The sequence below is a fragment of the Trachemys scripta genome, chromosome 3 (assembly GCF_013100865.1).
Source record: "Trachemys scripta elegans isolate TJP31775 chromosome 3, CAS_Tse_1.0, whole genome shotgun sequence".
Classification (NCBI taxonomy): Eukaryota; Metazoa; Chordata; order Testudines; family Emydidae; genus Trachemys; species Trachemys scripta.
Genome location: NC_048300.1, coordinates 136,714,032 through 136,739,122, shown reverse-complemented (window position 1 = coordinate 136,739,122; position 25,091 = coordinate 136,714,032). Strand labels below are relative to the sequence as shown.

Below are 25,091 nucleotides of genomic sequence, written 5' to 3'. Positions count from 1 at the left end.
ATTTAGTTTGAAATCCACACAAAGAATTCCAGAAATATTCCTATTGAAACGGATTTTTTTATCAATACTCTAAATATTCATTCTTTAAACTTTAAGGAAATTTTAGTTGGGCAATTATATGTCTTACAGAAGATATTGGTTACTTCTAATTCATTTTTTCTCAGAAAGGTGGAAACCTTTTTGTCCCTCAAATTCTTAACATGGGATAAGCTTCCTTTGAGATATTTGTTTGGAAATGTCTTGTATCTAGATGCAGGTCCTTCATATAATAATTGCCTGATACCATTATGTAAATAGTGAGCTGTTTTATTACAAATCAGGAGTCAAATTTGATGCTATAATTCATTACTAATATAAAGAGTCATATGAGGATACAAATATTTATATTAATTGGGGATTAATTAATTCTGTGGCAGTTCTTAAGCAATTCATTACCAAACTCTGGAAGACAAGAACCTCTCCAAATTTATTAAGAAGAAAAGGCAATACCTTCTTTAATGATAATTAATTTAAGTTTAAAAAGATAATTTGAGAGAGGAAAGATTTTTATATTGGAAATAGTGTTTGGACTCATTTGGAAGATAATTTCAATTCATACTAAACTTGAGGGAACTAAAAGTGGTTCATCATGAAACTGATAACAAATTGGAGCTTCATCTTGCACCCTGGAGAACAGTCAGCTGTCTTTAGGCATATCCGTAAAGGATTTCTGTAAAGATCTGTTTTAGCGCCTCTCCTTTTCAACCTGTATACTTATGACCTATCAATAACTAAGGCTGGTAAGTATGTATATGTGGATGACATCTGTCTTGCCAATGTGGGTAATGATCACAAAGGGTCCCTTAGCCAGGACAGGAATGCTCTGGCCACTTACCTTCATCAGAGGAAACTTGCCTTAAGTGAGTCTAAGACTGTGGCCACTGCTTTCCATCTGATCAATTGCCAGGCCACTCAACCCCTCACAGTATGTACTGAGGATTGCCCGCTCCCTTTGCAGTCAGTTGTCACTTACTTAGGAGTCAAACTGGACTGTAGTCTAACATACTAGTCCTATCTAGAACGCAAATAAAAAGATCACCTCCTGAACTGCCTTGATCCAGAGGCCTGCAGGACCCTCCTGGGGAGCAAAGGCAAATGTTTTATGAACCTCAGTCCTGGTGCTGGTATTTGCTCCAGTGGAATAATGTGCAGCAGTTTGAGGCAAAAGTGGGTATACACACCTCTTTAATTCAGCGCTAAACAGAGCTACCCACATTGCTGCTGATTGCCTTAGCCACACATTAACATCCAATTTATATGTGTTGGCTCATATAGCTCCTCCAAAACTTTGACGAGATGCCATCACCCTTAAAACTGCATGGAGGCCTATGACGGATTAAAACAATCTGCTGTGCACAAGGCTGACAATGGTTCCAATAGGTGCAAATAAGCAATGCACACTCCCTCTGAGAAGAGCTACCCACCTCCAGAAGAAAATACCTACACTTCCCATCCCTGTTGACTTGCCACAAATGACTCCATGAAATCCTTTTGCAGTAGCTGTTCAGGCACTCTTGGCAGTGCTACTGGCCCAGTGCCAGTCTCGGATGAACAACAGTATATCAGGGCCAACAGCTGTGTCTTCACAGTATGGCAGCAATTTTGGGATACAGAGACAGGCATGCTGATGGCTTTCAGAACCCTAACTTAGATTCACATGTTTGCAACCTGGGACCCAGATCTGGACTAGGCTTAACAGGCTGCTGACTGGAACAGCCAGATTGACTGTCACAACACAGAAATTTGGATTAGTCCAATCTTCACAGTGTAACTGCAGTGCAGCGGAGCAGATGGTCAAATTGTGATGGAGAAGTGCACAATTAGAAGATTGGGTGGTGGACTGCAACACCCTGCTGTGCTCGATGATGCAGCAGTTAGATGGCTGAACAATCTAGATATCAACTTGTGATACATACGAAAGAAGAAGCCAGAAAAGTAGATGAGATTCAAGCACTAATGGTTGACCCACCCTATCAGTATTCCACCCAGATAAAGGATTGATGAGGACTCATCCTAAATTCCTTCCCAAGGTAGTCACAGAATTCCATCTCAGTCAACCAATACATCTACCAGTATTCTTTCCAAAACCTCACACATCCAAATCAGAGGCATTGTTGCATACACTGGATGTGAAAATAGCCTTTGCCTACTACCTGAATATAACAAAACAGTTTCAAACATCTCCAAGACTGTATCTATTGCAGAAAGGATGAAGGGCTCTACAATTTCATCCCAGAGACTACATAACTGGATTTCTGATTGCATTAGAACATGTGATGAGGGGCCAAGGTAGACCCACTAGCCACAGTCAGGACACACTCCACCAGAGCATAAGCTGCGTCGGCAGCATCACTGCAAAACTTATTAATATCAGACATTTGTAAGGCAGCTACTTGGGCATCAGTCCACACGTTCACATGACACTATGCCTCTAGATCCAATGTTGTATTTGGCAAAAATGTCCTTCAGTCATTATTTCACGAACTACTCTGAGCTCCCACCTCCTTAATGTGATTACTCCTTGGGAGACACCATCAGTGGAATGTGCAGATAGACAATCACTCAAAGAAGAAAGGAAAGTTACTTACTATGTAAAGTAACTTGAGTTCTTCATGGTGAGTCATCCTTATGCAGATTACACAACCTGCCCTTCCATCCCATCTACCTTAGAGTTCTCCCATAAGAAGAGATTCTGTGGAACTAAATGGCAGGGGGTGCACCTTGCCCTGATATGCCCTTGCAGAGGAGCACAAGGATTGAAGACTGCATGTGGACCTCACTGGTACATCTGACTAAAAAACTTCTGATTTCCAGTGCATGAGGCATATGCACACTATCAGTCGAATATGCATATGGACAACATGTCTTGAAGAACTCCAGTTACTGTACTGAGTAAAAAACTTTCCTATCTGGAAAAACAAAAACAACCTAAAAATGTCACTAATAAAAGTATGGAATGTGTCCTTTTGATCACAGTAAAAACCTACTTCATTCTCTCCATGGGGAAAACTGGTACAGAGCTGTCTCCCCCTACTTGAGGCAGAGTAAAACTGCAATTTCTTTTCCAAAAGTCTTCAAAAAAAAAACCCAACCCATTCTGATAGAATTATGCATTATGACTTCCAAAAGAATGGCTCAGTTTGTACGCATTGCCATACGCTTCTTTGAATACATGCGGGGCTAGTTCAGACCTGTCAGAAGTCAATTGGAGTTTTTCCAATGACTTCAATGGGAGCAAGTCTGGCTCCATTTTATACTGTATTCTGAAACAGATGAGACCCAAATGAGGGACAGGTGGAGGACAGAGTCCAAAATTAAAGGGAACAGTGAAATTATTCATGCAAAGACCCTAAAATGGAGTGGGATTCCTTCCTTTAGCATAAATGACACTTTCTGGATTCTGTCTGCTTCAGGGTAAATAATCAACACAACCATGAAAAGAAGACACCTCCATTGATGTGAGAAAAGGTCAAGGAGGGTCTGACGTAAGGGGGATGGCTCTCAAAATACACAGTTGGTATTAACTGACCCCTTATTGGCAGTCTCAGCAGAGGGCCAGGAATGGAAGTGCTGTGCAGGTCTGAGGGGAGGGGCAGTATTGGGAAAGCTTTCTTACCACTGCCTATCATTTTCCTGTTATGTGGATAAACAGAAGTTTTGAGCTTCAGGACAGTCAGGCCAACAGCTTTCACTAGTGCTAAAATCATTTTTTAAACCGTAAAAAATAAAATTAAATGACATTTAAAAAATATTCTACAAGAGACATTTTTGAGGAATTTTCCACAGTAAAATCATAGATAAATGTAAAAACAACGAGGAGTCCTTGTGGCACCTTAGAGACTAACAAATTAAAGGACTCCTCATTGTTTTTGCTGTTACAGACTAACACGGCTACCACTCTGATACATAAATGTATTATTTGATTAATTTTTTTTTAGACGAAAGGGTTAAGTCAAATAGAGACTTGAAAATGAGATCTGGTTTGGGGCAAAATCTTTCCTCTTCCCTCTTCCACACGACCTATTTGTTACTGTTGGGGTGTTTCGTGAACACTCGTTGTTTTAAGGAGCTTGCAACAGGTCTGATTTATTCTGTGTCCAGTTCCAACTGGCTGTACGCAACAGCAAGAGCTTCACAGCACCCTGCCTAGACTGTGTCTGGGAAGCAGAGCCCTTAAAGGCACCGCCCCAACTCCACAACTTCAGGATTGCCTTAAATGCTGAGCTGCTGGCAACTTTTTTGTTTTTAAAGGAAAAGAATTATTTATTTCAGGGGAAAATCCCAATACCTAAAGAACGGAATTGTCCAGTTGAAGTGGGGCAGTGGCTTGACACTCAGTAGCCAAGATGCCTGGGGAGTAAAGTGCTGTGACTTGAGGTTGCTGATTGTAGCACAACAGCATGACTTCAGCCCAGAGGCAGGAAAAGTCTCTTCATAAAATTCAGCCCTGGATGGGTGAGAATGTGATTGGCCTACTCTCATGCTGAATAGGTGAGGTGTCACATGTCTGCAGAAAGTACATGGCCTTTGCCTCAAAGTATAAGAAAATCAAGAGGTATCAAAGATCAAACTTGAGCATTGTTTCTTACAAGAAAAGAGTTGACTTTCCATTATCAAATATGGAAACGACTGCATTTTTAGAAAATTATATATAGAGTAGATTGTAGGAAATAGAATGACATGACTTTGTGCTCTTGTTGTTTTTCTTTAAATGCACAAATAGTTCTTTGCTTCCAGCTTTTAACTGTCTTGATTCACAGATTTATACCCTGGCTACATACTGTACTCATGATGTGGAAATCATTTTATATAAGCTCCTCTACTGCCATCTGCCTCTTAAACTCCTTCCAAAAAAACGGCATGTGTAGTCTAGACTATGCTTTAGATTCAGCTGTTTCCTGTGGCAGAGATTTGGTGTGTTTGTGTTTTCAACTTTTTGAGAGAGAATGCTAACCTACCAAGACATTCTGCCCCTTGTAGGTGTGGGGGGAGGGGAAGGGATGACACGATCCCTGTTGGGTATTAGTACTCCATACTTCCCAAGACAAGAATGTCCCAGAAAGGTGTAGTTCTACTAGGGAAGTGGATGGGACAGGTAGGACGGGGCCATGCTAGATAAGGAGCTAGGAGTGGATCTCAAGAGGGCTTGCTGACATATGGACCCTGTGGGTCCCACTTCATGGAGGAGCAGGATACGAGGTCATGAAGCATCACTATAACTACTCTGCAGCCTGGGGAAAGAGGGGTGATTCCTGCCCCCTTCCTTATATGCAGTGGCGGATTAGCCACTTGGCTAATGGGGCCCCCACTAACTGGGGGCCCCCTGGAAAAATGGGTGCACCCTGACCCACTCTGCCTGCCTAGTGCTCCTGTTGGGGGAGCAGGGTCAGGACGCAGGGGCTTGCCCCGCTCTACCCACCCGGCGCACCTGCCGGGGAGCGGAGGAAGCCTCCACACCCTGACGCCGCTGGGTAAGAACATCCAGCTGAAAGTTTTGTTTTTTGGGACACACTGGCCAGGTCTTGCGTCTCCTCCAGATAGTCAGAGAGGAGACAGGGCCAGTACCTCTAGGGAGAGGGGTTGTCCCCAGCTTAAGGCGGGGTGGCAGATTTTTTTGTTTAGTTTTTTTTAAAACTTTGTGTTGATTAAAAAAACACTCTAAAAAGGGTTGTGATTGGGCAAGAGAGATTATGTGGTGTTCTTAAGAGGCCCTGAAGAATAGGAAAGAGGCAGGGCAGTGTGGAGCAACCGCTGGCACATGGGGGTACTCAGGTGGCAGCTGGCCCTGTTACAAACCCCTTTACATTTACTATAAGCATAAAAAAATGAATCAATAACACTAATAACCCACTATAACTTTGTGTTTTGAGAGGTTGACAGAATGCCTGATCTTGAAGGGTAAGGTTATGCAGGGAGTGGCGAACTGTGATTTTCTTTCCTTTAAATTGTAATGAAATTTCAAACTCGTAACTTCCCTTCCCGGAAATGGCGGGAGGAATGTGGCCCACACAACTGAGAAATGTTGGTTTAGACTACATGGACTAGGGTCTGTATTCTTCCACTGGCAATTGATCACCCCCAGCTAAAGCTCCAACATCCTAGAGTATTTAGTACCTAGTTTTAAAATGGGAGAAGAAAGTTGCCCCTTTCATCAACAAATACGTCCATCACGGAATGTGCTCTTCTCCTTCAGTAGCTTTGGGAATCATTCACCAATCAGCTCCCCAAACAAACAATGCATGTGAGTCAAGTATCAGGGGGTAGCCGTGTTAGTCTGTATCTACAAAAACAACAAGGAGTCTGGTGGCACCTTAAAGACTAACAGATTTATTTGGGCATAAGCTTTCGTGAGTAAAAACTTCACTTCTTCGGATGCATAGAGTGAAAGTTACAGATGCAGGCATTATATACTGACACATGGAGAGCAGGGAGTTACTTCACAAGTGGAGAACCAGTGTTGACAGGGCCAATTCAATCAGGGTGGATGTAGTCCACTCCCAATAATAGATGAAGAGGTGTCAATTCCAGGAGAGGAAAAGCTGCTTCTGTAGTGAGCCAGCCACTCCCAGTCCCTATTCAAGCCCAGATTAATGGTGTTAAATTTGCAAATTAATTTTAGTTCTGCTGTTTCTCTTTGAAGTCTGTTTCTGAAGTTTTTTTGTTCAATGATAGTGACTTTTAAATCTGTAACAGAATGACCAGGGAGATTGAAGTGTTCACTTACTGGCTTATGTATGTTACCATTCCTGATGTCCGATTTGTGTCCATTTATTCTTTTGCAGAGGGACTGTCCGGTTTGGCCAATGTACATGGCAGAGGGGCATTGCTGGCACATGATGGCATATATGCATGTGAGAACAGCTTGTAGCGAGGCGTGATGATGACAACCCTTTTGCTAATATCAGTACACTCAACCCTCTTTCTTGCATGATAATTCTGGGAGTGGATGAACAGCTGGGGAAGCCACCTGGGTTGCACATTCTTAAAGCTTCTGGTACCATTGACAGTCTTTCCTTTTATGGACCGGCACTTTTAGGGGATTTTCCCTTGGGCATTGGTTAGATCAGATATCAACCACATTCCATTTCTGTTCACACTGTCTATGTTAAGTTGAGTCTAGCTGTTTCAGGTTGCAACTAGTCATGCTGTTTATCAGCAGCATAATCTCTTTCAACAACATCTTCCCCCCACAGCATTATCATTTGAAATGTCTATTGCAACATTGTGCCTGCCGCAGAGAAACAACAGTCACGTATCATGAGAATGATGACGACAAACTAAATCAAAGCACCTTAGAATAGTTTTCACTGGCTGACATCTACCAAGGAAAATGTTGGGCCGATTTCTCTCCTGCTCTGAGATCTGATTGGTATGGGAGCGTTTGGGGAGGAGCTGTCAAGAAGCTGGCTATGCTCCCTATGCTGCCTCAGCTCTGAAGTAAGAGCAGCCTAAGGGCTGCTCTAATTGATTGGAGTTATATGCCCGTATGAACAGGCTGAGTAGAGCTGTGCTCTGCCCTGCTCCCATCTCACTGGGGGCATTTGGTATAAGAGCTGGCTGTGCAATGCTTTACAGCAGAAGAAAGAGGTTGCTGGGGCTGGGCAGGGCCTTGCACATCCCCAGAATACAGGTAGTGTAAAGGTAGGCTTAAAGCTGCCTTACCTCTCTCCTTGCCTTTGTTTCTGTCCCAACTGCAGGAATGGAGTAATTGAGAACCAGGCCCTATGTGTTTTAGGTAACAGCATGACTTGTATAGACTGGCCCTTTTAAGTTATCCATTTCTGTGCTGTGCTATATTGTATAAAACGCAGAAACAACTTCTCTTTCCAATATTAGAATCAACTATTTTATGTTTCCTTTACAGAGTCATAGGCAAACCTACTTGTAGCCTTCAATTTCTATTGATGTTTGAGTGGGATGTAATTTCAGATCACTTCTGGTTTTGGCCTAAGCCTCAGGCTTTTGGGGGGTGGGTTCTCAAACTCTCAGGACTGTTTTCAGAATCATAGGGTGCTTCATGGTTCTGTGGTTGGTGGATCTGCAAATGTGCATCTGTGAATGCAGCACTGAAACAGATTGGAGGAGCACTAGAGAACAGGATGTTGTCCAGAGGTGCCCAAAGGAGCCAACTCCCACTGACATTTGAATTCCCTTAAAGACAGTGACATTATTTTCTTACATAAAATATATTATCATAAATAATTCTTTTTGAAGTGACAGGGCAAAATCCATCTGTGATTGATTGCGGGTGGAGTTGGGGGTGGTCATGCAACAGGAAAATGTCAGGGTTTTCACTTGTTTGTTGTAGGCAGGCATGTTGCCAATAGACTATGGGCCAGAAATCAGTGGAACTATGCTGATTTACACCAGCTGAGGATGTGGCCCCCTACAGCTGAGAAGTCTGGAGAACTATTGCCGAAATCTCCTTTCTTAGAGGTTTATAAGGCCCGGCTTGACAAAGCCCTGGCTGGGATGATTTAGTTGGGGATTGGTCCTGCTTTGAGCAGGGGGTTGGACTAGATGACCTCCTGAGGTCCCTTCCAATCCTGATATTCTATGATTCTATTCTATGATTGTAGTTTATGAAAAATATTGTTTTCCTAAACTGTTTTGACCTCTTGCTTTTTGCTATCTGTTTTCTTGTGTATAACAAAAATTAAGGACCAGACTAAGGCCCTTGCCTTGCTTGAGTGCACAAGAAGCCACACCATTGTGTCTTTGCTCTGTGGCTTGAGATTGCTGGCAGCACTAGCCTCCCCAGAAATGGGGTGCACACCACACCCTTAGAAAGGACAGCAGAACTGATGCTTCTGGGTGCACTGCCCAATAATCCAAGTGGAAATCTTGCTGAGTCGGATACAATTCCTCCTGGGTCTCCCACTGCAGTAGACGCCCCTGTGCATCCCTCCAATATGGGGCTATGCCTTACAGGTGCAATCCTTTTAAGGAATTCAAAGTGGCTATTTTCTGTACGTGGTCTATATATAATTCTCTATACCACTATCCCATTGACTACCCCTAGTAGCTTGAAGTGAAGCTGAGAATACATACAAGAGAACTCTATCTATAATTTAACATATTGTACTATTTAGGAAACAAATCTGATGCTCCTGGAATTGATTTAGGCTGGTTGAATTGTAACTTGAAAAACTGGTAGATTTGGAGGGGTTTTTTGCTTGTGGAACAAAGCCGGATTTAAAGGTTTGCCGTGGGTGGATGATCACAACCTTTGAGCCACAGCCAAAAGCATTACATTACATAAAGAGTTTTTTTCTTCATTAGGAATTAATCTGTATTAACCAACTGTCATCTGTTGGTAATGACAGTTTATTAACATGCTGCCCTCACTGAACTTGGGCCATTTTGCTTATTTATTATATTACACATAGTAAGAAAATGCACATATATGTCTACACAGATATACACAGGGCCTGATTTTCAGCCCCGAAGTCCATCATGCACCACTGCACGAGCATGCATTCCCCCATGTGCATGTCTGCAGGATATATGCCTGCCCAGCTAGAACTGGCTTCTCTACTGTCTAGCTGTGTGTGTTGGGCAAATGACTTAATTGATCTTTGCCTCACCTGAAAAACAGAGCTGATAAAGCTTCTCTTTCTCTGCAAAGGGGTTTTGTAAAAGATCTTAAGTTTAAAAGTTCTATTTGATGTCATTATTTATGGAGGGGTGCCCCTTTGGAGGGGAGTCTTCTGAAATACTACACTGACCATCTAGGGAACTCACCCCTGGACTACAGCAGTAATGGTGGCAGAGGCTTATGATTCCATTTCCCAGATAGCCTTGAGTCCAGGGCAGAGATAGAACAAGCTGGAAGTTACTTAGGGAAGCAACCATAAGCCAGAGCCCAGAGACAAGGGGATTAGTGGTACTTTTGGTCTTGCCTGTTTCTGGTGTATAGCAAGGAGAAAAGCTACGCAGCCAGGGTGCACCCTTCTTCCCTCCACATTCCTAACCAAGGGAAGACTTTGAGTCCTTTTGAGATTTCTGGGACATTAAGCAGTATCATCTCAGCAGAGACCGGGAACCCAGGAGGCTGAGGAGAGAGTCAATGTCCGGTTACCAAAAGCGAGCCCTAACTGCGCATTTGAATCTAGACCAGAGAGCCACAAGGACAATCTTACCCTCCTTGCTGTGGAGACTTTGTAAAATCATCCTTGTTTATTTTGCTGCTGTGTTTTAAGCCAGCCACCGATTTCAGTGCTGAACCACCCATCAAAGGCAGAGCCTAAACTCACTATTTGACTCTGCAGGTGCTGGGAGGGAGCAGGGTGGTTTGTACGGCTGTAAATGTTGGGGTGGGGGTAGACTATGTATTGTTAACTATCTTTTATTATCCTAATCCCTTTTCCTATTGTACTCTATCCTGAGTTCCCCATATCTAATAAAGCCCCAGTTAGTGTTTTATTATGCTGGGAATTGTGGTAGCTATTTTATTTTGTTTACTCTGACTAACACGCCTCTGTATGAGATTCACTGTTAAACATTGTCCCTAGGGACAGGAACACCATGGTCTCTGCACTAGGCGGGGTTTCCTTGAGTGAAGGCACCAGGCACCATTCTAGGTAAAACCACAACCCATGCCCCTAAGAAGAAAAGGGAAAAGGATGCAGCCATATTTAAGGGATTACATTTATCATTAGGGTATTGACCAAAATGTGCTGGGACTTGTAATGTCAGAATGCACCAAAGAGTTTAAATTAAAAAAAGCAGATTATAGGAGTAGTTGAGTTCCAAACTTTAGTCAGACCAATAAAGTTTAATTAAGTATTGGTAAAAAAAACAACCCACAAGTGGACAAATACCAGTGTCAGATCATTCTCCCTAGGTCTGTGTATGGAATAGGCCCTCTTTGCTCAGATATCTTCTGCTCTGCACAGGATGGAAGAGAATGAGGGAGAAGAAATGTAAGGGATTAGCATGGGAAATGGCAAGCTATTGAGTAGGACTGCTACCTACAGTGGCGGATTAGCCACTGGGCCAGTGGGACCCATGCCCAATTGGCGGGCTTCTAGAAAAATGAGCACCCCTGTGCCCTGATCCACTCTGCCTTGCCCTGTGCCCTGACCCTGCTCCCTGGCAGGAGCACTGGGCAGGGTGGGGAAAGCTCTTGTGCCCTGACCTAATTTCCCCAGCAAGAACTCTGGGGGATTGCAGGTGGAAGGGGTGGGGAGGGGCCCCCAACTTGCTCTGGCCCAGGGCCCAACAAACCTCTAATCCGCCTCTGGCTACCTACCTGTCTGCTACTGGACTGAACAATTCACTTTTTTACCCTGTAGAAAAGCCTGCTTTCAGTGATTAACTGACTGAATTGTTAAACTCTCAGTGATGCCAGTTTCCATGACCTTTAAAAGCCTCGTTAGCATCTGCATAGGATACAGCAAGAACCCCATGTCTCTCAGCTGCAATGGCCAGCTCAGGGCCAGGTAAATCTTAGCCTTGGAAAGCCTGTAAAGTGAACAGTTTTGTTGAGACATTGTCTATGCTGCGCCTATTCCATGGGTAAGTAATTTCTATTTCTGTGAAGGCTGTATAGGGGTGGGGGAGAGAAATAACATCCACAGAATATGTTCCACCGTTTGTATTTATTCATTAATTTCAGGAAAGGCATCATGGAGCTTTGCAGTTATAAGGATATTTCAGTTAAAAATTTGAGCTACACATTCTTCATTTCTACTGTTGTTAGAACAAAGTTGTGAAGGTGAGAACTCCTTCAATCCAAAGCTGACTGGAAAGAATTACAAAGGGATCTCACAAATCTGGGTAACAGCAACAAAATGGCAGATGAAATTCAATGCTGATAAATGCTTTGTAATGCACATTGGAAACCATAATCCCAACTAGACATCTAAAATGATGGAATCTAAATTAGCTGTTACCACTCAAGAAAGAGATCTTGGAGTCATAGGGCACAGTTCTGTGAAAACATCCACTCAATGTGCAGTGGCAGTTAAAAACAACAACAAAAAGCTAACAGTATTAGGAACCATTAAGAAAGGGATACATAATAAAACAGAAAATATCATAATGCCACTATATTAATCCAAAGTATGGCCATACCTTGAATACTGTGTGCATTTCTGGTCACCCCCATCTCAAAAAAGATATATTAGAATTGGAAAAAGTACAGAGAAGGGCAACGAAAATGATTAGGGATATGGAACGGCTGCCATCTGAGGAGAGATTAAAAAGGCTGGGTCTGTTCATCTTAGAAAACAGATGACTAAAGGGGGGATGTGATAGAGGTATAGAGAAAGTGAATAAAGAATACACATTTGCCTAATACTAGAAGCAGTGATCATCCAACAAAATTAATAGGCAGCAAGTTTAAAACAAGACTAAGGAAATACTTCTTCACACAATGCACTCATTACCAGGGGATGTTGTGAAGGCCAAAAGTATAACTGGGTTCAAAAAAGAATTAGGTATGTTCATGGAGGATAGAGCCATTAATAACCATTGGCGAAGATCGTCTGGGACGCAACCCATGCTCTGTGTGTCCCTAAACCTCTGACTGCTAGAACCTGGAACTAGATGACAGGAAATGGCTCACTTAATAAATTGCCGTGTTCTATTCATTCCATCTTAACCATCTGGTACCAGCCACTGTCAGAGACAGGATACTGGCTAAATGGATGATTGGTTTGGTTTGGGCTGTATGATAATTCTTACGTTCTTAATTGGGGATCAAAATCACCTTACCCAATATATTTGGGAGGTGGCCAACACTAACACTCTCTCCCTTATAATGGTCCTTCACTTCCATGGCAATTTGTTCTGCAGTCTCAGACCTGTCCCCAAGAAAGGTTTGTATCCTGCACAGATGAGTTTTAACCTTATTGTAGAACATTCCATTGTGCATGAAAAGTGGAATTGTCAACCAGGGTCTTCATCATGGAGATTTAGCCATTCTTTTACATAGTCTGGACCCAGACCATTGAGTGCCTTGACATTAAGGATCAAAACCTTGAGTATGAGAAACTGTATTCTATGGGAAGCCAGTGTAGAGAGTGCAGATTGGGTGTGATTGCTCATAGTATCCCATTTTAGCGAGGAGACTTGCTGCACCATTCTGGCTGGAGTTTCCTAGTTGGTGTTTCTGAAGGTCTTATGGCTTCACGACCAGGTGAGGTGACCAAGGGTCACATGACAGCAGCATGGAGGTGACTGTATACGATGGGCTGCCTGTTTACACAGTGAAGGAAGAGTTGCAGGGAGGCAGAAGGCACTCTTACTGTAGAGCCACAATAGTGGTCAGCTGAGAAAGCTTGCCAGGGTTCAAGCAGTCCCCTGTGGAGAAGGAACTGGGATCACAGGAGCAGGACATATGGGATGGCGCTCTACAGTACGTTAGGGAGAAAAGTCTAAGAGAACCAGGATGTCCCCAACTAGAGCTGTGATACAGGGGCCAGAAGGACTGTGTGAATACAGGGAAAGACTAAAAGAGACCATGTTGGGCTCAGGGACGAACCAAATGTAGTTGTGTTCCTAAGAGTTGCCAACTGGCAAAGGGCACACCCAACCCACTCTTGTCAGAATATTTAGCCAAACAGTGTCTCATAAGGTATCCTATAAAATCTAGTGACACAGTAGTCTTGAATTTCACTGTGTGATGTATGTACAGGCTGTATATAAACAATTATGTATGAGGGCTGGAAATATGTTCTTAAACTACGTTTTGGAGTGAATTGATAAACAAGCCTGCCCTTGACAAAGAAATGTGGATTTACCTGCCTGCATGGCTTGATTACAAGCAAAGGACAATGAAAGTACATTTACAGCTCAGGTAAACAAAGTGATTAAGCCAGTCAAAAAAGCAAATTGACCAGAGAGGACGAGGAAGCCCGCATGGCATCCACAGACCAGTGAGGGAAAAGAACTCTGTCTGGTGTATTCTGTGAATGGTAGATCTTTCTGCCATGGGCCAGAGATGCAGGTAGTTTGATGTAGGTGAGAAATCTGCTTAGGCAAAGATTGTAGCTTGCTAATATTAAGTTTTAGACACTAGAAAGGGTATTGTGTTTTGCTTTGTTTGTAACCGTGCCCATCTCTTTTTCTCTTACTTGGTATCAGTGTTCTTTAGCAATAAATGTATTTATAGTTTTACTATAGACCATCTCAGTGCTGTGTATTAAGGTAAAAAGTGTCCTCAGCAGGGCTAACTGGCTAGCGTGTGTGTACTGTCTCTTTGGAGACAGCAGACTTAATCATTTCTGTGCGTCCAGTGAGAGGGACTGAACACAACAGAGAAATGTCTCTGGGGAACTCATGAACTGGGTTTCACTGAATGTTACCTGCAAGACAAAGTTTAGATTGGCAAAGTCCCAAGGCATTTGCTGGTGAGGCTGTCAAATCGGAGTAGAAGGGAGCTTACCCTTAGTTTACATTCCAGTAAAGCTCTCTATTGCTGAGGCAGAGGGGTAACATACTGGCTTACGATTCTGGGCTCTCTGAGGAGAGCGTCACGGTAGTGTTGTTAACTCTAGTGACATTTTTTTTATCATGAGACCGGTGATATTTGGTGGTTTTGCTTAAAGCCCCAGCTCTTGGATTCATGTGATTAGGTGAAAATCTCAGCTTTCATTTAAATAATACAAAATCAAAAATAAATACCTAGCTCTCATTGTTGCAAAGAAGCTTGAAATCATGATCCAACTACCTCCAGAAAGCTCAGAAAAGAAAAGAAAATGAGCCCCAGATTGATTTATTTTTTGAAATAACATGATTTTTAACCAAATCTTGTGATTTTTGAGGCCCAACACATGATTTTTTGAACATGTGGAGTTGGCAATACTGCAAATAGTAACAGGAACAAGGGAGCAATTTGAAGCCTTGTTCTGCTGAACTTGATGCTGCAAAACCATCAGGAACTGAATTTTAAAAGGAACTTGTGAAGAGCTGCCTGGGCCTGGCCAGGCCAAAGGGATTGTTTCCATTAGGCAACAAAATGGCATAATAAAGCAGACTCCTGTACCGGGTATGTTAATAAAAACTTCTGGTGTATGTGAGTCAACTGGAGTCAGAGGGGAAAATGGGGCTGGGGTGGCCACATTGCCTACCCTGGTGGTGGCTTGCTCCAAACTGTACCCTGCAATAGATGGTGGCTTACTAGGAATTCTCGTATAGGGTGGCCCTTGGAGTCACAATCTCTGATAAAAAAGGGAAGAGCGCATCCTGTAATGCCCTTTTTTACAGGAAGTTAAAGGATTAATATGCCTTCCAGTGCTGTGGTCACTACATTGGCTCCCGCACTGCACACCACTGCCCTAACGCAGTGTAGGGAGAGCTATGCTACAGCCAATGGTGTTGGTTGCCCAGGAAAAGGCTCTGTATCCTCTGCACCTCTACTTCTACTACTGCCGCAGCATGGTGCTAGGAGGCGCTATGCTGCTGAAGCTGCCATCTTTCGACTGACGCAGCACATCCAGACACTGACTTTTCATGGGCATTAAAAAAATCCTCTACCAACTTTCCCACGAGTTGGACGATGGCGAACAGAGTCCTACCATGACGAGGCAGAAGTTTGAAGTCCTTGAATTTGGCATCTAGATGTCCTGATGATTGGTGCATGACTCTGGGATTCTCTTATGTGTATGTTTATGGCACTGTGTACACCTAACTCAGGTGAATTACCATTTCTTTCGCTGCATTTAAATGCTAACACCTAATGGGGCCCATTATAAGATTGTTCTGGACTTTTGCATCTTTTATTGAGAATAGAGTCCTTGGTTTTAAGCTCTTCCCCTTCCCTCCGCATCTTTGGGCAAAACGTGTAACAAATCTGCAATCTGTCTGAACACGGATTGAAGCATCCATGACAGTTCCTCCGATTTAGTGTCATCCAAATGATGACTGCCTCATGTTGTGAAAAATGGCAGTTGTTATGAGAATGTGACAGAGACCCGAAGGGTTTTGTAGCTACAAATGCCCACTGTCCCTAAGGAGTCCTCCTTCGTGAACACTAGCAATATACAGCTTAATAGAGAAGGTCTAATATTTCCTGGATGAAGTGAGCTTGGACCACACTAACAGATCCAGATAAACTGGAAACAGCTTGGAGGCTGGGGAGTTTTACTGCTTCAATGTTATGTCCCAGTTCCCAAAATGTATTTGTTAAAGTAATTTCAAACTGTCATAGCAATTAACTTCTCTTTTCATTTTTCTGGAATGAACATTCCCTCTAAGCTGAACATTCCCTCTAAGCTAAACATGCAATTCTCTTCTATAACTCTGTGTGACAAGTAGAGCAGTAAAATCTATCTTTACATCATTTCTATGCATTTTCCATAGACTAAGTTCCTAGGCCCTTTTGCTAGGCTAATTTTGTTGGTTCCAAGTGCACATATCAACACTAGAAGAGACCTAGGAGACTCATGGCAGAAAAGCAGTTTGGAAAACCGGCAACGACATATCTTGCATATTTTCCCAAAAGAGTGAAATTTTAAAAATTGGGCTTCAGCTCATCATGAAGGGCTTTACATCATGCTGTGAGTAAGTGGTAATGCATAGCTATGCCAGGCCAGGAGCAGCCAGCTGATGGGGGTGGTGGGGTGGGCATAATCTGTGCCGGACCTTCATGAATTATGGCTCCTCTGCACCTGCTGAGTTCTCCAGGCCCCTCTAAACCTACACTCTACCCCTAGCACACAGACTGGCCATTGAGCTAGCCCACACTGCGGAATACAAGGGACCTTCCATCCCCTTAGTCCCTTGCACAGAGGGCAATTTACAATCCAAAGCTGGGGTATTTAATGGCTATGTCCTCTGATTACAGTACTCCTGTACTACTCCCAGCTTCTGCTGTTGATCACTTATGTAGTGCCTATGGTGACCGGATGTCCCAATTTTATAGGGACAGTCCTGATATTTGGGGCTTTGTCTTATATAGGCACCTATTACCCCGCAGCCCCTGTCCCTATTTTTCACACTTGCTGTCTGGTAACTCTATAGTGCTGCAAGAAAAAGATGGTGAAGAAACAGAGCTGGCTGTAATGGTGTTTCCTTACACGGATGCATTGTTCTCTCTTTGCTTTCCTCATCCCCAGTGTTCTTGCTTTGTTTGAAATTTTAATCCCTTTACCCATGGAAGTACTGACCCTGATACATTAATGTCCGTTTAAAAAAAAAAAAAGAAATTAATCAGCTTAGCATGAGACTGGATTACATTTTAATTTTAATAGTGCTAACATCTTTAGGTACATTTTGCAGTCTCTTAATTTTAGCAGGTCAGAGTCTTTTTCAGTCAGACTGTCTGAATGTAACTTTTTTAGTGTGGCAACCTGACAGAGCATTGTCATTATGCACTAGGTCTAGTAGTGGTCTATATGTGCATTTTCATGCAGTCATATTGTCTTCATTAGGCACAATGGCTAAGATGGGGCAGCTGCGTCCTGAGAGCAGATTCATCTTTCCATTAGTAATTAAGATAGAGATTTAGTCAAAGGCACAAAGGGGCACTAGGCATCCAACTGGGAACTGGGGTCCTAGCTGCCATTTGTGCCTTTGAATAGCGGCCCATAAATACAGAGTAATTGTCAGCATTTTCTTCAGCTATGGGTTGTAGTGTCTCCAGAGTTCTGTGTAGCTTGCAATTATAATCATGATTAATGGCTTAATTTTACATGGGAGTCTTGAATGCTTATAATCTGCTGGAAGACGCCCTTTTACCTGAATTTCTTCAATAGCTAAAGCCTGTTTTATATTTAAAACCAATTACAAATGGAGCATGTAGTTTTTTTTATTTATTTATTTTGCACTACTGAAAGATGGGCATTTATCAGAGCTTGCAGGTAAAATGAAAATAATGTGAAAAGTTCATAAAATATCTCATGAAACAGAATGGAATGATGATTTCAGCCTGTCCCATCCACTTGTGGTTTTAGCACCAAGTTTGAATATAGGAATTAACTGGGTCACACCAATTGTCCATATAGTCTGGTATCTGTCATCCACACTGATCAATACCAGTGCAAGAAAACCCATAATGGACAATTATGGAATAAGCTGCCCACAGGGGAATGTTTCTTAACCCTTAGGCAGTACAGTAAAAGCTTTTCATCAATCTGACAGTGTCTGTATGTTCTTTTGAGTCTAATTTTTGGTAGTTTAATATACAGTATATAACTACTAAAAATATGTATATTTGTCTAACATAAGTCCATGTCCCAACTACCATCTTTGCCTTTGTTATAAGGGTATCATTGTCTGTATAGGTTTGATACTGTGAGGGAAGGTTTGATACTGTGGAGTGGAATAAGGTTTCCTTTTTCTTTTCTTTTCTTTTTTTTGCACTTGGGCCAAGATTTTCAGAAATGGGTGCCTAGAGTCAATGGGACTTATGCAGCTAAATCCCTTAGATACCTTTGAAAATATCACCCTTAAGTAGGCACTTAAATAACTGGCCTAATTGTAAAAGGTGCCACAGGCAGCAGGTGATCAGCACTCTTAAAAATCAGACTATTTATTTAGGTGTCTAACTATGGACTTGAGTCTAAGTATAGACACCCATTTCTAAAAATTTTGGCCATAGGTTCTTGCAGATAGAGGTTTAAATGACACTATCATCTCGCAGGTCAGTGAAATCTTTTACCTAAGAGAAATGGATGGTCAACTGTATTATTAATTTCACCCCTCCTTTTAGGATTTGCTCTTGCACCCTGTCCTGTTCATTTCCTCCTTGTTGGCAGGCAAATACAACACAGTTATTACAAATGTGTGTGAATCACTGATGGCTTGTTCTTTATTTGCATCTATTGGTTAATATAATAATTAAAAATCTCAAACAAGAACACGGCAGTGTTCAAATTAACTTTCCGTAACAATCAAACTCTCTCCTTAGCAATTATCTGGGCTGGATAGTTGCAGCGGCTAGAAACAAATGTAGATATGTTACAGCAGGCACATATCTCCATTACACATGTATGCATACATACTAAATAAGCTAAACTTAGCCTCCTCAGAGGAAGTTTATTAGGTAGCATATAAGTAAGAGAATGTCAGTGCAGAAGAATGTAGCATCTGAATAACTGTTTCCTACCACCCGATAAGTTCTGAGGTGAAGATAAGACATTTAATAAAAATAAATGTCAAAGTAAAATCAAGATATATATATTTTTATAGCAGCAGACATTATCCAGTGACAGAATTCACTTAAATACCTTGGGCAAAATTTATCCTCGTGTAACTCCACTGAAACCAATGGCATTGCACCCATAATAAAAGTGGCCCATTATCTCTGTACTCCCAAATGACTCATGTAGATTAAATCATTTTATCTGATAGAAATTGGTGTTCAATTTGCCATTATTGATCAATTGCACTCTGAGAACAGATCTGTAGTGTGCATTAATAATAATACCTCACACTTTCATAGGGCCTCCCAGCCAAAGATCTTAAGGTGCGTCACAAATATTAATGAATTCAACGTCTCATCACCCCCCTGCGAGGTAGGTATTATTCCCCATTTGACAGATGGGGAAACTGAGGCACAGAGAGGCTAAATGAAGTGCCCATAGTTACACAAGAATCCTGTGGCTATGTTTGGAATAAAATCCAGGTCCCTTGCTTCCCATTTCTCTGATTTAATCACACGACTTTCCTTCCTCCTCTTGTCTTACATCAGCCAATCAAAGAAGAACTGATCCGTGAAAGCATTTTAAAATAGAACACTGGTTTCTGATTGGCTAAAATTTTATTTTAAAATGCTAATACTCGGAAATGCATTTGATTAAATAAGGAATTACATCTCTATTAAGACTCTGTGGAATAGTTCTATAGTTCTTCTTGTATAATAATGGTGGTTGGTTTTCATCTCAAACTGCTATTATGAAATGTATTCTTTACATCATTGGAATGACACCCTGATCTGTAGCATAGGAAAGGGGTGGGAGACTGGGATATAGGAATATGCCTTCTTTGAGATATTGGTGCATTTCTTGATTTCTGTTCAGTTTTAGCTAGGGATCTTAGGGATATATTTCCTCCTTTATGACAACATAAATCTCTCATTACTGACATACACATGCAATGAAGGGGGAATATATTTCTTAGTTTGTTTCTTTAATCACTTTCATTTAGATTAAATCTAACATTGAAATGTGTTGCAATTTAAGCAACAATAATTGAGGCACAGGATAAATTCTAGGGATTGATGATAGGCTAGGAAGAGTTTACTCCAACCAATCACTAAATCCCTGCAGAAAAGTCAAAACTGCTATTGTAAACCGAAAATGTAAAAGCCCAATAAGTATGTAGGGAGTTTTTTCTGTAAGTGGGATTGCTGTTTCATTTGGTAGGTGTAGGGTATTTCAAGAGACTTAATGTTCTGTACATTATCTGTACTATTTACATCCTCTCTGTCGACATTCTAGTCAGCGGTATAGTTTAATCATATAGTTGAGTGATCTTCCAACTTCAGCACAGAATCATCTGAGTTCAGGTCTGACCACCCTGGTATGCACCAACATGCCACCCAGATGCTCTGATTAACGTCATCACTTCTACAGCTTAGCATGCTTGGGCATTTTCCTTAAGAAATAAGGAAAGATTAAATGTGACCTGTTTCAATTTTGTACAAAATTCTATATCTTCCTCTCAGCATTACTAGCAAAGGAAGAGGAGACAACACTGTGTGAAGCATGGAATGCCATTTATAGAAGCAAGCGACTGGTCTCTTGAGCAGCTACTAAAGAATAATTTAGACTTTTATGCCAGTTACCAGAGTCCAGCTCATGAAGTATGACAGTGCTACTTATGGCCACATTTATCTTTAAAATGGAGGTGCATCTGTAGAGACAACGAGTTCCAGCATGCAACTTCCCTCTTGCTCCAAAAGGCCTAAACAATAGGGCAAGTATAGAATATAGCTGCTTTGTTGGAGAGAGAGTGCACTGCATGCTGGGAAGTATTTTCTCTGTGGGCTGCACTTTTCTGTTAGAAATAAAGGCAGCCCTTGAGTTCCTGGAGAGGTGCCAGACCTCCCCCTACACTGTTCTCTGCTTTGAGCTATGAATAGGGCCCTACTAAATTCAAGGTCCATTTTGGTCAATTTTGCGGTCATAGGATTTTAAAAATCATAAATTTCATGATTTCAGCTACTTAAATCTGAAATTTCATGATGTTGTAATTGTAGGGTCCTGACCCAAAAAGGTGTGTGTCTGGGGGCGACAGGGACAGTTGCAAGGTTATTGGAGGGGGGGTTGTGGTACTGCTACCCTTACTTCTGTGCTGCTGCTGACAGCGGTGCTGCCTTCAGAGCTGGGCACCTGGAGAGAGGCAGCTGCTGGCTGGGAGCCTAGCTCTGAAGGCAGAGCTGCTGCCAGCCGCAGCACAGAAGAAAGGATGGCATGGTATGGTATTTCCACCTTTACTTCTGCACTGCTGCCTGCACAGCTGGGCCTTCAGTCAACAGCTGCCACTCTCCAGCCACCCAGCTCTGACGGTAGCAGTACAGAAGTAAGGGTGGCATAGTATGGTATTGCCACCCTTTCTTCTGCGTTGCTGCTGGTGGGGCGCAGCCTTCAGAGCTGGGCACTTAGCCAACAGCCATTGCTCTCTGGCCGCCCTGCTCTGAAGGCAGCGCAGCAGTAAGAGTGGCAATAGTATGACTCCCCTAAAATAACCCTGCAAACCCCCTGCAACTCCCTTTTGGGTCAGGACCCCCAATTTGAGAAACTCTGGTCTCCCCTGTGAAATCAGTATAATATGGGGTAGAAGCAAACAAAAGACAAGATTTCATGGAGACCGACCAGATTTCACAGTCCGTGACGCGTTTTTCATGGCCGTGGATTTGGTAGGGCCCTAGCTATGAAGAAAGGAAGCAAAAAGACTAGCCACTCCTGGATAAACTCCCCAGTCCTGTACACTAATCAAAGGCTCCAGTTGGTTACCTTCCACCTCCGTTAGAGGGAAAAGCACTCATGGTCAATTTATTGTACACCAAGGCCAGTTTGCAAGGAGTGAACAGGCTTATTTAAACTTCCAAGCTGCCATTATAAACGAGCTCCAGAGTTCATGCTGCCCAAGTTCAGGAGGTTTCTTCGCTTTACTTTACCATTTCTCCTAATTTTTAATTAAAAACAAACTAATTGCCTAGACTTGGTAGAGTGAATTCTGCACCCAGGCAGCAATCCCACTTACATATGGGAGGTTTGAGTAAGGATTGCAGAATTTTGCCTGATGGCTTGATGAAAGTATATCCTAAAAAGATGCCATTTGTTTATAAGCAAAGGAAAAAGAAAAACAATGGTCTAAAGTGAGCTCTGTTTTCATGTAGAACTTTCAAAGCTGAGCTATTAAGGAGCCTAACCGTTGTCTATTTTAGGCATCTCAGCACAGTCATAGGAACTCACACTTTAATCCAGCAGCGGAGGCTGGGTGATTCTTTTGTCGTAGTTTCCCTGGCCTAGATTTCCAAAGGCATTTAGGAACTTAACTCCTATTGAAATCAAGGGGAATTGGTACCTCAATCCCTTTGAGGATCTGGGCCCCAGGGCACATCAGGCACTATCAGCATTGCCCAGTGTATATATATACACAGTAGCTGTTGCACAAACCAAGAGAGCAGAGGGGAGATGGGGGTCAGGCGTACAGAGTAATTGACACACCAAATTCTCAGGGAAGCCTTTGGATGAACGTGCCTGTTGCAGGATATATCCAGTGCTTTTTGCTCCACAGGGACAATAGGAGAATTGGTTTTCTAGCTTAACAGCCAAATTGAACTTTTAAAAAAAAAAACACCCACTTAGTCCTGTAAAGGGCTTCTGCCTCGGTATGTCTAGCAAAAGACAGACCAGTATATCAAGTTAAAAAATATATAGGTGCCTGGGAATATTATTCTTGAGTATTTATCAATCGCATGAGTGTTCTGGATGATGCGCAGGCCAACATGGCCTTTCAGCCCTCTCTTTCTCGATGAATTAGATTCATTGCTCATGGCCAAATGAACCACCATTTTGTCTTGTTTTTCTTCTTCATTCACTATCTGGCTTCTTGTGTATCCTGCCAGGCTGTTGGCATCAGATTCACTGTAGGTTCCATCCAGCATCATGGTTTTTGTATTAGGTATTCCACATGTACATGGAAACTGAGAACAGAAACAAACAATAGTCAAACACTGAACAAAAATACTAGAGGCAAAGACGATACCTTTCTTTTTGTGGACAGCTTGTAAAAACTGGAGCTGCACACAGGGCCGGCTCCAGGGTTTTTGCTGCCCCAAGTGGCGGGGGGGTGGGAAGGAAGCCGCGATCGGCGGCACTTTGGTGTCAGCTCCACCATGCCGCTCCATTCTTCGGGGCAATTCGGCGGCAGGTCCTTCCATCCGAGAGGGACTGAGGGACCCGCCACCGAATTGCCGAACGTGCTGCCCATCTTCATTGGCCACCCCAGGCACCTGCTTGCTGCGTTGGTGCCTGGAGCTGGCCCTGACTGCACATTATAGTTCAACTGTGATATGTTTCTCTATTAAAGCTTAAGTTTTCTGAAATGAAAAGTTGCTGACTAGCCATACTGGTTGCAACTTTATATTGTGTCTGGCTTGGTTTCTGAAATCCTATGTGGTAATTAGGGATGGGAAATTGGTTTGATTGAAATTAAACCTGACCAGAAGTTTTTCCCAGTAAATTCAATTCCCTCTGGCTGCTTTTCCTTTTCATGTTCCTTTTCATGTTCAGTTTCTATGGATACTATAGCGCAAGAGGCAGTAATGTTTGTGGAAACAGAATTTTAAGCAAAGATGAGAAAAATATTGACAGAAAGTAAGTTTTGATGTCCTAAATGTAAGTATTCCCTCTGGAAACCTGATTCTAAAGCTTACACATATCCAGCCAGAGAACAGGAAAAATATCTGGGGTGAAACTCATCCCACTTGTCTAATCAAAACAGCTAATGCCTCTGGAATTCTAAATAGCAAATACTCATAAGCACACTGCTCATGAACTGACCAAGAATAATTTGGCAAATAATTGTGGACAACAAATCAAACTGCTCACAGACAATTCATAAACTGGAAAAAGAGACTGTTGTCTCTGTTCCAGTTGTAGCAAAATGATGTGGCTGGTCAATGCACATGGGTTCAAGTACTGTCACAAGAACTGTGGTATTCTTCAGACCTAGGCTACATCGGAGTTGTTCTAAATAGTTTGTTCCCATCAGTGATGGGACTTTTTAGAACTCTGTATGACTAAAAACCAATTTAAACTGTGTTTATAACACATTTTATACTTAGCTTGAAGGCAAGTGTAAGTACAGGTGGAACCCATGATCTTTTAAATGTAATTTTATTTTTGTCTCTCTTTAAGCAGTCACATTATATTCCTTAATCTCAAACCCCCATCATCCCCCCCCCAATATTATAGGGGAGGATTAAATAAGGATCCTTAGCATCAGGCCCCCCAGTTGACCAATCCACGACGCAATAGTAAGCACCAGGTTGCTACAGGCCAATTGCTGCAGGACCCAAGAGGAAGAGAAATACTGTTGACCCAGTTAACTCTTAGCCTCCAGGACAGATTATGATTTGGCCTGAGGGAAGGCCACAGACAGTGACTAGGAGCTGAATGACTCTGATTTGTTTAATAGGTGTTGTATACACTGCCAGGTGTCTAGGAAGATAAAAGGAGGAGAAAGCAAGCCCAAAGTTTAGATGGTTCTGGTCCCAACGTAGTCTTAATCCATCCCTGATGGATTCCCATGTACACATGTGCACACACTCATACAGAGAAGAGATGTGCTGAATGACTTCAGGCCACCATACTGCCACAGTCCATTTCTGGGGAGAGCAAAAATCCAAATTTGGATTCCCCTGGGACTTTCACAGCTGAATGGCATTGGCTAACGAGATCAATATTTATTCCAGTGATAGACAATAGTCTCTCGTGTCTCTTAAAGAGCCCTCATTCCACTGAGACACTAAGCCACACTTCCCTATAACCCCATTAGAGATAACACACACACAATTTTCTTGACCATCCTTAATGATTATTATTGCCTTGTATCTGAGGGTAAAAAAAAAACTTTTGATGTGTATAATCAGC

The 25,091-nt window shown here is 42.4% G+C and overlaps 1 protein-coding gene across 1 annotated transcript in view; it reads right to left on the bottom strand.

The window, feature by feature from the left end:
* Positions 1-22,831: 22,831 nt before the first annotated feature.
* The window catches only part of LOC117875644 (gamma-aminobutyric acid receptor subunit rho-2), a 60,732-nt gene continuing 58,472 nt past the window's right edge, over positions 22,832-25,091 (bottom strand). Inside the window, exon 9 of the mRNA XM_034767010.1 lies at positions 22,832-23,140. Within this exon, the coding sequence (XP_034622901.1) occupies positions 22,832-23,140 (309 nt within the window). The remainder of the gene's footprint in view (positions 23,141-25,091) is intronic.